Here is a 14,450-nt window from a genome sequence, read left to right on the forward strand (position 1 = left end):
CATAGAATTGACGTCTCGGCTTCCAGGATGCTTTCTGGGAAACTGAGTTGAATATTGCGCCCCATGGTCGTCAGTTCCAGGTAAGCTCGAGCCACGGTTCCGTGTTTGCACACTTTCTCGCATAGTTTCCCGTCGCTCGGCTCAACGTAAATGCCTGCCACCAACTCGACTCCTCCGCTGCACTACTGGCGGTTTCTCTCCGGCTTCTCTCTACCTCAGCATCCCAGAGAAAGCGGTTCGCGGCAGATGCCGGTGCGTCGCGCGAATGAAGGGACAAGCAAACGAGAACGGCTCCCGCGCATGCGCTGCACACCGAGAAGCGCCACGTTCACACTCTCTCCACTCCCGCGCTGTCAGTGGCAGCGTGGCCCGTGAGCGAGTCGGGTCACCCAACAGCAGCGGCGGCGCGTACTTTCAAGACAGGACCTTCCCGATTCATTTTTTTGGAGCGTTTTGCGGCCTTTTTCTCCCCTCTCTCTCTTTGAACGAGAGAGAGAGAGAGAGAGAGAGAGAGAGAATCCCTGTGCGTCTCCAGCGGAGTGTCGTCGCCGCGTGGTGTTTTCTCACGACGATGCGTCGGCTTCGTCTCGGAGTGCCCGGAGGGTAGAAGATGCCGTGCGTGCGTGTCCGTCTTCTTGAATGTGCGTGCAATGGCAACCCGCACGCCGGCTGTCGCTGAAGTGCGGCGACGTCGCCTGGGATTAACTTTGCCGTCGACGCAACTGTCACCGAGAGTACCTTCCGCGCGCTCGTGGATTTGGCGCGTGATTGTAGCCGTGTGCTTCTTGGCAGTGGGCGTGACGTCGTCATCTCACCTTCGTAAGTCCTTTTTTTTTCTTTTTTTACTTTATATTAGAATAAAGTTTCGACTCAGTCACTCTTGCTTTATCAATTTTCACTGTTTAGGAGTAAATTTTCGATTCTTGAGTAGCCCTGTAAAACTTCTCATCTACTTCTTGTAGAGCACTTTCCTACGCCCTTCCTCATAGGCGTGCGCACAGGGGGGGGGGGGGGGGGGGGCAGGCGGGGCGAACGCCCCCCCCCTAATCATTTAGGAGGGGGCGCAAAATCTGCCCCGTACATTGACCCTTCTAGTCACCTAAGAGGGGGGGGGGGGCGCAAAATCTGCCCGATACATTCACTTAGAAGGGGGGGGGGGCGCTGCGATGAACCTTTGCCCCCCTAATGGGGGACCCTGCGCACGCCTATGCCCTTCCTCACCACATAGCTTCCGTCACCAACTCACCTGCCTTCACGCAAGAAGTAACGAGATTTTTTCGTAGACAATCAGTGTAACTTACTGTTTGCATTAGCACCCTTTATGTAATACCCCTCTGGAACATTTAAAGTAAATAAATTAAATGAAATGAAGCACTGTTTTGGTAGAGCATCGGATGCGTAACTCGAAGGTTGTGGGTTCGGATCCTGCCGAAAGCAAGGGTGACTTGTCGTCCACTTTCATTTATTTTAAATTACGTCATAATCACAGCACTACAGTTAAAAATAGAACTAATACCCCCTATGCCTTGCTTGGCCCAACTGTCTGTTGGATTAATTTGGTCGTATCTAACACAGAAACGAGCCCATAGAAAAGGTTCCCCTTCTTTCGTTTGTCAGCTGTTTTGGGATGCCAGCTCGTTCCACCCCTGTCACAGACTCCGGCGAGCTTTTTTTTTTCTTTGTTTGTTTGTCACGTGACTTCGTGTGTTACGGTACACACAGCCGCCTCTTCCGCGTGCCGCCGTTGACAAGGGCCTGCATTGTGTTTTGCGGCAGCGCGCGCTTATTCATTGTTTTGTTTTGTTCTTTGTTCGAGTTGGCAGTGCTGCATCAGGGGCATCTGTCACTGCTGTGCCATTTGCCTTCGCGCGATATATGGGGGGGGGGGGGGGGGGGGCGTACGGGCGGCTGCGGCTTTCGCAAATGACCCCGCTGTTGTCGTCGGCGTCGCCGATGTCAGCTGCGGGACCGAATCATACAGCTCTTTGTGGCGTATACCTTTTCGAGGTGTTTATGCTAGCAGGCGAGAGGCAATCCCCGAAACGAAAAAAAAAATGACAGCTGGGTGGATAACTTTCGGATGTGACAAAATACGTCCTGTATTGAGGACTCTACCTATCGCAGAACAATGCTTTGAGATAGGTAGCAAGGTGCTTAAAATGGTAAAAGATTATGTCTACTTAGGGCAGGTAGTGACCACAGATCCGAACCACGAGGCTGAGGTAACTGGAAGAATAAGACTAGGGTGGAGCTCATTTGGCAGACATTCTCAGATTACGAATGGTAGTTTACCACTATCCTTCAAGAGAAAGGTATATGTTACACCTGCATCATACCGGTACTTACCTACGGGGCAGAAACCTGGAGGCTTAAGAAGAGGGTTCAGATTAAATTGAGGGCGACTCATCGAACAACGGAACGGTAAATGATAGGTGTAACCTTAACGGAGAGGAAGGGAACAGAACGGCTCAGGGAAGAAAACGGGCGTTCAGGACGTCTTAGTCGAAATCAAGAAGAAGAAATGGGCAGGGAATGCAGTGTGAAGGCACGATAAGATAACCACTGGTCATTGAGTGTAACAGACTGGATTCCGAGAGAAGGCAAGCTCTCGAGGGGGAGACAAAAAGGCGGGCAGATGAGATTAACAAATGTGCAGGGATAACGTGACCGCACCGAGCACAACACTGCACAAGCGGTGAACTGGGTTGATTGGCCTGGGTTGATTGGCCTAGGTTGATTGGCCAAACATGGGAGAGGCCTTTGCCCTGCCGTGAGCGCGGTCAGAGTGATGATTGAAATCCAGCGGGGCATGGCGGTTTGATAAGGTAGAAAATAGGAGGCACGTTCACCGACTGCATTGTTACCCGGAAGTCGAGCTATTTAGAGCCTGTTAAGAGTATAGAAACAGGCGTAAAAATAAAGACGGACGTTTTCCCTTCGCCAGAGCACTCAACCGCGTGTTTTCATGGGGGAAAACAACAATCTAAATGAGTATAGTTCTACGTCGAGAACTATACGCAAACAGTAGCAGCAAACATGCAGTAACTGCGCAAAAGATTCTGTGTTGGTACGGATTAACGTTAAAAGCCGTGTTTTTCGGAAGCAGGAAAATCCGACGAATGATGAATGATCCACGCTTAAACCGCTTTTTTTTTTTTACCCACGTAAATAGCTACTCAGGCGGGCCACAATTTGACGGACCATTTTGAATTTCTAAACGAATTCACGTAAGATCTGCCGTCCAGCCGCGTTCGAAAACGCCGATGCCGCTGAAATAGAGTGAGCTGAACGTTTCTCAAAGTAGCAGGCCAACGGCCCTGTAGGAACTGGGCCCAGTGTATGCACTTGTATTTCTTGATCGCTTTGCTATCTGAACCCCCTCCGCTCAATCTCATGCATATACATAACTCATTTTCTACACCCCCGATCACCCCTTATCCTCTCCCATCGTTACTCTTTCTCAGCTTTCCTCCTCGCCTTCTTCGCTATAACGTTCGCGCTGAATATTTACCGCCTCGACAATTTTTACACACACGTGAGTACGTGAGCACATATTGAAGTACAAAACGAGGGAAAAGGAAAAAAAAGAGCGCGAGGGGAACCGAAATGCTTCCTCAGTTCCCAGAATGACTTCGCAAAAGAAAATACATGTTTTTTTTCTATTACGTGGTCGGTATTTATCATCGTCCTCATCGGCGAGCCGGTATTTCCTTTTCACGTCAGCGGCCGTTTCTTTCACGCCTGTTGAACGTTGCGTGTGCGCCGAGACGTAGCAGCAACAGCGGCAATGGAGACGGTCTAGCTGCTCGCGGCTTATCTCGTCTCTTCGCCGCCGCGGACTACATCGGCCGTGACGACGCGATCCATCGTTCTCCTCGTGCGGCGGCTCTAATCGCGGCGCCTATCGGACTCATCCTGTCCTCCTCCCCCCCGCTCAACCCGTCAACTGGCGGCCTCCCTCCTTTTCCGTGACTCTGTAACACTGACAGGGATTCCTCAAGCAAACAAGTCAGTGGTGGGATGTTGCGGCAGCGGATAGGCTAAAATGAGTAGGCTAACAGAAATGATAGGCTAACAAATCGCGGTTATCTTGACAGATTAGCTATTACGCAGTGATTGATCCTACTTCATACCTTCGGTATATATTTTTACTTTCTGCCAAACAGCGTAAGTGATACAGCGTCGTTACCGAAGTTGTTACCGAAGTTACAGCGTCATATACCGAAGTTCTACGTACGCACGATTTTTTTCTTTCTGTAAATCAGGGCCGCTTCTTTAGTAACCATGCCTTCATCTCGACATTTTTGTTGATTTTCATTATGCACTGCTCACGACCGCTTGGGCCCTTTGAAAACTTTGGCGCACAGTCGCATCACCCGCTTTAGACCGAAAGTGAAGATTAATTGAATGAGTTTATTGAAAGATTAGATGGTTTTCTCGCGAGCAGCTGCAATCGTCGCGGCGCCTGGCGGAACAGATCTCAAGGACGTGCTTCTTTCTGAGTGGCCTCTGAGATCCGCGTCGACAGCGCGACGAAAAACAATGTCAACCGGAGAAATACGCCCGGGCACACGAACGCCGACGTGCGAGTGCCACTATCGTTCATTTTTTTTTTTCGGTACTGTTTACTGAAGTAGTACATCGCATAGAGTTTCCTAAAATGACCTAGAGGGAACTCTGGCGCTGCGATCGTTCAGCCACCAAGGGAATGATGGGCAATGCACGGATTTGCCTAGTCTTCGTGCTTGTGGGCTTCGAACGCACTTGTGGCTTTGTTTATTGCTATGTTTTGGTTTTCTTTCGGATAAAAGAATGGATCGTTGTGAACTTCGTGACCAGATTTGAATCGGTGAGCCTAAAGAAGTTAAAGTGGTGAAGTGAAACTGCTAACTTTTGCTGAACTTCGTTTTGCGACAAAGCGGATGCAGGCGACGCGGAACAAACGGAGCCGAAAGAACGAAGTTTGAACAAATCCGTGTACTACCCATGATTCCCATGCTGGCTGAAGCGCGATGCATTGCAGCTCCCATAGACACTAGCGCCAGAGTTCCCTCTAGTAAGTATTGTAGGAAACTCCATGGTACATCGCACTCTAAGATCGTCAAAGATCTCTTTAAAGTACGAAAGCCATCACCCTACCGGTACTCTGCCACTTGGCTTAAAAGGGCCCTGCAACACTTTTGCGAGTAATCGTCGAACGGCATCATTTAAAGATCTTATGGCTCACAAATCGACTGCCACAAAATTTTTATAGAATCCGTCAAGCACGAGTGGAGTTGCAGGAATTTGCCGCGCGCTTTAAGCGCTTTCTCTCTCTTTCGTACCGGCGAGCGCGCTGAAAGCTACGCAGGGAGGGCGATGACAAGGGGGCAAGAAGATCGTTCATTGGTCAGTGCGCGTCATCACCTTGAGCACTTTCTTTCCTCTTTTTCTTCGAACGCGTGTTTTACATTCAGTGCGATCGCAAGCGCAGGCACGTGGCGGCATCCCGCGGCGGCCACGGTAACTATACAGCTTACGATGCTCAAATCAGCCAATGCCCGTGGACTTTGGGTTTATGGCGCGGTCATTTGGATTTATGGCCTCATTTGTCGAGAGAAGAGGGAGCGATTTCTAGCTGACTTTGAGAATTAATCGTAAAGTCCAGGCCGCGTGCCGCGCTATAATGTTTGGCTCGCGTGTTCTCAGGAGCCTCGAGTACCGATCGGAAGCATTTTCTGACCACGCTGAAAAATTGTTGCAGGGCCCCTTTAATGCTTAGCCCCTTCCTATGCTTCTATGCTTAATGCCTTACGTAGATCTGCGCACACTAGAAAAAAACAAATACTCTGTGGTCAGCGAGAACTCAGCGCCTTCATGAAGTCACTTTCAGGAAGCCTCGTTGATTCCTCCACAGCGATTCTGCGGCGAACGACATTCCAAACTTTAGCGATATGGAATCGGCGCGCTACATGGACGCCGCAGGAACAACTTGCACGCCGAGGCGATTTTTGTTTATCTTATTTCATTGACCTCTCGAATCTGAGAATGTTCTCACCCTCTTTCCGTTTAGCTACTTCTATTTTTTTTTCCGACCTCACCCGTGCAGTTCATTCAGACAACGTTATATATCTTCGGCAACATCTTTTCTTCAATGGTGGTCGCCGAATGCATTGGAACCTGATAACGTTCTTCCGCAAAAAAAGCGGGGCATGCTGCTTAGAATTGCTAATCAGGCTATTCTCACGTGGAATCTGCGGCCCACTGCGTTACTCATTTAAATTTTTTGGTTTTTCGCATGGCCAAGTTACGTATACAACAGACACGCATACGCAATGCAGTGCACGCATAATATACGTACGACGCGTGTTCGGACCTAGTTAAGCTTCACCGATAAAGAGCGCTTATACTGGTTTTCTCCAAATAGGTTGAATATGGTTAAAAATATCATTGGTTTTATTTGTTTGTGTTTTTCTTTTCGTTATCCTACTTATATACGCTCTTCCAGACAGCATTCTCGTTACTGTGAGTATATTTATGAGTACACGGGTACTTTTGATTTATTAAACGTGTATCAGGATAGCTGATGTTATTTCGGTTGCCTTCCGGTGTATGTGCAGTTAAACAACCACACCAACAACAAAAATCACCGCCCAATCACTGGGTTGATCGATGCAGACGGTTAATCAGCAATGCTGAAACGTGCGGCCCCTGTGTTTATCACTGGGCTGATCCCGGCGGTTCGTTGAAGTCTTTCCCATTTATTGGTTACGTCTGTCTAGAAAATTTAATTGCTGTTTGCCACCCGTGCGTTCCCTTCTTCATTTTGAGAGGACCAGTGGTGAGTAGTGGGATCTGCTTAATTTCTGTGGTGCGTACATTTTTGCCCGCGGTCGACTTCTTCACTTTTGATTGGACCAATCGTAAGTAATGTGTGGCTTGTCCGATTTCCGTGGCACATGCGCTAGAAGTTTTTGCGCATATAGGACGGTCAAATTTCGCTTTCTCCTAGCCATATACAACAACAACAACAACAACAACAACAACAACAACAACAACAACAGCTCTATACGCTACATGTACTGGATTATGCCCTTAGAATCTGCTCTTGTTTTGTACGCCACATATTGTATACGTACATAGTGCTTCTGATTATTTTTTATTTTCTTATTCTTGTATTCGTCCTCATTTTCTTGTCTTTCTATATTTCTCAGATACTACTATCACGATGATGGGATAGCCGGCTCTAATGTAGCCTAGCTTCCTATATTTTTTTTTCATATATAAAACAACAACAACAACAACAACAACAACAACAACAACAAACTTTTTGTTCGCTACAGGACGAAGGCCTCAGCTCCTGCAGCAATCTCCAGTTACGCATGTCTCGCGTGAGCATATTCTGTTTTATGCCTGTTAACTTCCAAACTTCGTCGTACCGTCTAATTTTCTACCGTCCTTTACTGCGTTTCTCAACCCTTGGCACCCGTTCTATCGCCATCAGAGAACACCGGTTATCTTCCCTACTCGTTACATGCTTCCCAGCTCCATTCGCCTCTTCTAATGTCAACAAGAATATCGGCTATCTTTGCCCTCTATCTTCCGGTCGACTGACGTTACACCTAATATTTTGCTTTCCATCGCTCACTGTCGAGTCCCTAACCTCTCTACGTTCTTTTCTAACCCCAAAGTTTCCGCGCGAGTTCGGTGAAGGTGTGCTGCCAGTGTTGACTTGGTAGTGCCTATGGTATGCGCTCAAGCCGATTTTTTTTATTCGGTGATTTTTTTTTCTGCTTATCAGCATCTCTTGTTACAAATCGACCTAGATAAACACAATCCTTCCCTAGTATAAGACGTATATATTTCAGTTTTTGACAAAAATTTAACTCAACTGGTATAAATGTGCGATTTCCCTATCAGCGAGCTGTTCATGCTAAATAGATTATCGTTATATAGATTGATAAAACCAAGGCCCAGAAAATCTGTTGGACTGCTTCAGGCGATTGTAAAGTCCTAAATATACACACCAGACTCTGGTGTAAGAAGTAGTAGATGGTTCCTAAGTAATTTTCTTGACTTGGAGTTAAGAAGAAAATTGCGCGCGCAAACACGCAGGCTGGATGGCTGCATTTCGCCACTTTTGGAAAGCAGTTGACGCACCTTGTGGGTCAAATCTGCGACATTATGTGCCCCGGCAGAATGCCATAGCTCTGCAACCATGTCATCAGGTGACATCTTAAGCTAGAGCTATCTCTCGCACTACAGTAGTCGACCGACACTTCTATATGTTTAAATGTTCGTTTTCCTGTTAACACTTTAGTGTTTTACGATGAAGAACGCATAGACTGCGTTTTCAACAATTACAGGTTCATATTTTTTTGCTTAATGCAAGCAATCACCCAGATCTTCTTAGAACGTGTAAGCCTCCCAGCATTCATCAACACGATGCACTTAAACTAGCAAAGAGGCTGTGATTGTTGCTTAAACGACAATGATAGGGCACATTATAATAATGATATGAACTAATTTATTGTAAATCTGCGGTTTTACGTGCAAAATCACGTTATGATTATGAGACACGCCTTTGTGTAATGACACTCAGCTCATAAATGCTATTTAAAATCGATGGGAGGAAGCACGGAACACGAGGCGGAGAAGACAGCACGCAGCACACTTGATGAACTCGCCTCCTTGCCGTCAACCCGTGTTCCTCTATCTCCTTCCCTGTCTATTTATGTGTGAGATAAAACCATAACCAAAGCGTTCTTGAGTCGACCACTTCCATGTCACTCATTAAAAATCTTCCGAGTGTCTTCGCACAACACGTCAATTCGCCACTCCCGCTCTCTGGCTTTCATTTAACCACCAGAGAACAGGAGAACGAAAGAAAAAACAGCTGAGAGCCCATTTAGTCACGAAAAAAAAAAAAAAATGCGCGAGCCCCTGCCTTATCAAGGAAATGGGGTCAAGCGAAGCTTGTCGTGTCCGTGCCTGACGTAGCACTCCTTTCTCTCTTATTGCGCAATGCTCCCTCCTAACTGTATCCTTCCTCCATAGCTGGAATTGGACCCTAATCCACATGCTTAGCGACGCGACACTTGAGTTGCTAAGGGCAGCAACGACGGTGATGTTTCTACCCAGGAAACAGTGAAACGTGGCAACGTCCAATGACAGGACAGCTCGATAACCCGGATAAAAGATCAGATCGCCATATCAGAAACGGCTGATCGCCAACAAGCCCACGTGCGAGAGAGCGTCAATGATTGCAAAATGGCGCGTACAAACACACATGTGACCGGCGCCGGTTTTCTTTTTTTTTTTTTGTGGCCACACCTACAACGCCAACGACAATTGGGAGGCGCAAGAAGCTTCGCTAGGGGAAAAAATAGCTGGCAGGTCGTTTAGCCGTCGAAAAAAAGAAAACGAATCCTGGACACTGTCAATCAACCGAACGAGACAGCAGGTGCAAACAAGACCGTTACGCCGGATTGGGGAACCGCCTCTCTCGTCCCTTTTCGCGATTCGCTTTGACGCCCGTATGTGAGTGACGGTGACGAAACGCAGAAAACTGCGGTCGCCCCCGACGAGGCCGGGAACAATTTCGTCGCTGTCGTCCCCAATTCCTGGCTCGCTTCCCGTTCTTTCCCCATTCTTTATCTCGCATCTCCTTGTGCGACCTAGACAGCGCGCCGGCGACGAATTCCTCGTTATATCCTCGACAAAGCTGCTCTCAAGCTTTGGTGCGGAAGTAGTTAACGTGCGGAAGTAGTTAAGAGCTCGTAACGACGTCGCCGACTTGACCAAGGCCTGAGGGGCGACGCGCGCGAAGGCAAAAAAAAAGGGAGGGTGGGGGGCGGGCGCTAACACGGTGTAGCTGTACAGCTATGCTGTAAAATAATAGTGCGGTTTGAAGAAATGTTTCATTAATTCCAGAACCAATTAATTTTCCCGATTATTTCACTTTTCTTTTGTCACGATTCCGAGTGTTAAAATCTGCCGTTCTGGAGCCTTTGCGATCTGCAGTATGAGACACCTCAAGCGGATTCAGCGTGTCCGTGTTATTAAACAAGTTTTGCGACTGCTGTCTTACTTAAAGTGGAAAGCTGGGCAAGTTGGTACGAATTCATGACGACAGACGGCGCATAAAGACGAGAGAAAGGATGAAAAGAGGACAGGCCGGGCGCTGTCCTGTTTTATGTTTGTTCCGTCCCTCGCTTGTATGCGCTGCTTGTGATCATGACTTTCGTCTTAGCTGTGAGGGCAAAGTGACTGAAGATACTTTCGGTTGGACACGTAGGGAAGAATGTCGCTATTGAGAGGTTAGCGCATCTTAATAGTTGGCCGGCTGTCATTCAAATCTTTAATAGTAATATCTGGAGTTTAACGTCCCAAAACCACGAAATGATTATGAGAGACGCCGTAGTGGAGGGCTCCGGAAATTTCGACCACCTGGGGTTCTTTAACGTGCACCTAAATCCATTCAAATCTTTGATAGGGTTGCCAAAAAGATGCGACTGAGGTGCGTGACCGCTTCGACCCTGCTTTGCAAGGCCGTTGAGGGACTGCACGGGCAGTGTTCCACTTGTAGCGCGTAATAAACGAGTGATAGTCGCTGCGCAAAGTAAGAGCGTGGCGCAGTGCCGGTACAGTTAACGTCAGAAATGTTAAATTCATGCCTAACCTATACTTTAAGTGATCGGCGGTCCTGCCGATCACATCACAGCGTCTCAAGCACCTCAGTTTTCGGTAACATGTAGCTTCGGAAGGTCCATATCGGCGGATGACCAGGTTTGTGAATCTGAATTTATCGCAGCTGCTATTGTTATATGCTTCAGAGCTTTATATTAGTCAAGAGATCACTTTTGGCCACATTTATCTTGGCAACATAACACTCAGCGCTTATTTTTGGAACATAAACACAAATCTTATAATGGATAATGTTAGTGAGTTTATGAGAGCATCCTTTACGGGAGTGGTTTTGTAATTAGGGATTCGGAAGGTCGCAGAGGATGGAAGGGGCAGAGGATTAGAAAAAAAAAACTGGCAATGGAGGAGAGGTCAGCCTTGCCTACCGTCTAAGTCGGGAGAAAGGAGCAGGAGAGAAAAAATAAAAAACTTAAGGACCGGCTTCCCTCGTCGGGAATCTTTCTTTCTTTCTTTCTTTCTTTCTTTCTTTCTTTCTTTCTTTCTTTCTTTCTTTCTTTCTTTCTTTCTTTCTTTCTTTCTTTCTTTCTTTCTTTCTTTCTTTCTTTCTTTCTTTCTTTCTTTCTTTCTTTCTTTCTTTCTTTCTTTCTTTCTTTCTTTCTCATTGCGCTAAGCTTCCTGCTAATTCATTTCCTTCATCCGTGCCGGGAATTGCGCCTTCACCCACGTGCTTGGCAGAGCCACATTTTAGTTTTCTACAGGAAACAACGACGATCATACTTTCATATCCAAGCAACAATGAAATGTGGCAACGTGGAATGAGAAATCACTTCGATGAAAGATCAGGTTGCGATATCAGAAACGGCCGATCGGCGACAAGCTCACGAGCGAGAGAGAGCATCAATTATAGGAAAACGGCGCACACCAAGAAACTGAGGCAGCTTCCCAGTAGTGGTGCCAAGCCTGAAGGAAGTGCGGAGCGGGGCAGCCTTCTTTGTTTCTCTTCGGTTTTCTCTTTCTTCCCTCCTCTCTTCCTTTCTTTTTCTCTTTATCCATTTTTCTGTCTTTTTTTTCTCTCTTTATTTCTATTTGTTTGTTCCTCTCTCTTTTTCTATTTCTTTCTCTTTCTTGCTCTTTCTATTTTTCTTCTTATCTTTTCCCTTTCTTTCTAACCTTTTCAATTTCTCGCTTGATTCCTCTCTTTTTTTTTCATTTTCATACGCGGTTTTGCCTGCGTTACGCCAAACGACGACAGCATACGACAGCCCGGCTCCTAAAGTACTCCGCACTTATCGTCATCAAGGCGCTCGAATAACAAGAGGAAGAAGACTTCTCCTTGGCGCGAGCGCGCGCTCAATATGCTACAGATGGCTATGCTATTCGTTGTTTTTTCCTGCGTTACGCCAAGCTACGACAGCATAGCATGACAGCATACGACAGGCCGGGCCCCTAAAATGCTCCGCGCTTAATACGCATGCGACCGCGGGGCACCTTCGAGGGACGCATTTCTGTGACTCGCTGTTTTTTTTCTTTTTCTTTCTTTTTTTTTAGTACGACGCTGCCGCCGCCTATGTGTAATTCATAACAAGTTTCGCTCGAAACAAGAGGGATGAACTTTCGATGAGGGATCAACAGGCAGGCGATGACGAATGCTGATCGACTAGACAGACTTCATGCTTCACTTACTCGCGCAAAACACGCAGGGACAAGAACAGACTTACGAGGACAGGCGCGATCTAACAACTGGTTTATTTTTCGGAATACACACATATTTAACAGCCCACTGTTCTGCTCGATCAGGTCTCTTCTTGTCCCTGCGTGTTTTGCGCGAGTAAGTGAAGCATAATTTGCTCCATCTAGGCCGAATTGCAGTTTTGCTTAGACAGACTTAACGTGCCCGACGTCAAAGATTGCCGCAGAGAGTTTTTTTTTTTTTGGGGGGGGGGGGGGGGGGGGGGGGGAGGACTTGTTGAGGCAGCCAAACGTGCGATTATAGCCTTGCGCAGCCTTAACTTGTACGGTTTCCTTACGGTTTAAACTGAACAGCGTTCCCCGAGAGCTTTCGCGAATATTGCGAACTTTCAATGGAAAGTTTCTTAGCTGCTGTCAGTCGGTCATTGTCTTGCCTTGGTACCTCATTCCCTGCATAGAAAAAATAATGGGACGATGGCTGCTACAAATGAACTCCTTGTCATAATGAGGTCTGAAGTTATGTAGCGATTTGCAGCGCGTGAAGGCGCATTGCCGAAATACTGAGTGTTTGTTTCCTGCTGCAGCAGGGGCGTAGCCAAGGGGGGGGGGGGGTTCAAACCTCCCCCGAAATTTTTCAGTTTTGCTGGCGTATATAGGCACGCACACATACAAACGCACGCACGAACATACATAAAGTATGGTTGAACCCCCCCCCCCCCCCCCGAAAAAAATTTCTGGCTACGCCCCTGTGCTGCAGAGAGCTGTGCTTGGTTCACCGGAATTTCTGGCAAAAAGCTTTGGCTGCGGCATGCGGAATTAAAAAAAAAAAGAACAGGAAGAGATTTAGATCGACATCTCCACAATGGCATACCATTAACGGCTTGGCGCTGTCTCCCTAATTGAAGGCGCCCAGCGGGAGTTCACGGGAGCGGCGTTTTTGCTTCTCTCGTTAGCCGAACTCATTAGAAGGACGTTAATTTACGTCGCGGGAGCGAGGGCGAGTGATCGCGCGCTTCGCCCTAAAGCGGCGCCGCTCGGAATCAGTCTAATAATTTCGCGAGCATGCGTGGCACTGATTTTGCTCCGTCGTCTTCTCGCATCGGGCCCATGCATGCATCGCTCTGTGTGATTCGCGGGCCCAGCCGTCCGCGTTCCGCTGTTCCCACGCTTCAGACAGTCGGTTTCTCATTGGATCGTTTATACTTTTGCCCATTTTGACGTCGCTTGTATCCTTGCAAATATTTTCTGGACGTCAGCAGCGTGGAGTTTTTCGAGCTGTCGAAGCGGCTCCTTTTAGCAGCTTGCGGTTTTGTTATGGGAGTTAGCGATGTCTCAGAAACAGGCTTGTAACTCTCGCCAATGTGAATTGAAACGTGTGCCTTGGAGATGAAGCGCTTGATTACGTTATTATTCTGCAAACATTTATGGAGAGATCTTATGTACGACGCTTAAGGGCATGCGGCACGGCAAGCACTTTGGCTTGCCTGCAGGTAGAAGTTTGATTTAAATGAATGATTTTCCTTATCTCCCTCACTCTTTTAGGTAGTAAGGTAGTAAGGATGGAGTTTATCACGTGGGACTCGTACTTCCATTTCGCTCTCTGCTTAGATATTTTTTTAGCGTTCTGCATATAGGTTTGCTCGTTGTGATCGTGTTGACCATTTGTGTGTCAGCAGGACACATACGTCCCACTTTTCGGCCTGCAGAAATGTTTTTCTCCCACATTACCCGTCGCAATCATCGCAACGCTGAGCCACTCATATCTACCCAAGTCTTCGTAATCTCGAGCAAAATTTTTTTCACCATGCTTTCGAAGGGTGGAAAGTGTTACAATGGCGTTGAATTTAGATCAATTTTTCTACGATGGCTTCTGAATTTTCCTCTTCTTCAAATAGAAAGAACCTACCTATAAAAATGTCGGATAATTTTCTCATTTTCTGGTTTTTCAGAGAGGCGATTTCAGCTTCCAGTCATTACGTGTTTTTGTAAATTTCCGCAATAACTTGACCGATAAATGCATCAAAACAGAGTACCCTGCGAAATTTCAACGTTCATCACTCAGCATAATGGTGGGTAATGGTGCGTGGAAGTAATAGTGGGCACATATTTAGGGACAACCGCTGTACTCGAGAATT

The 14,450-nt window shown here is 47.2% G+C and overlaps 1 protein-coding gene across 1 annotated transcript in view; it reads left to right on the forward strand.

The window, feature by feature from the left end:
• The first annotated feature begins 503 nt into the window (after positions 1 to 503).
• Positions 504 to 14,450, forward strand: part of LOC119396032 (protein eva-1) — a 105,274-nt gene continuing 91,327 nt past the window's right edge. Inside the window, exon 1 of the mRNA XM_037663072.2 lies at positions 504 to 819. Within this exon, the coding sequence (XP_037519000.1) occupies positions 651 to 819 (169 nt within the window). The 5' untranslated portion in view covers positions 504 to 650. The remainder of the gene's footprint in view (positions 820 to 14,450) is intronic.

This window comes from Rhipicephalus sanguineus, chromosome 6 (assembly GCF_013339695.2).
Source record: "Rhipicephalus sanguineus isolate Rsan-2018 chromosome 6, BIME_Rsan_1.4, whole genome shotgun sequence".
NCBI lineage: Eukaryota > Metazoa > Arthropoda > Arachnida > Ixodida > Ixodidae > Rhipicephalus > Rhipicephalus sanguineus.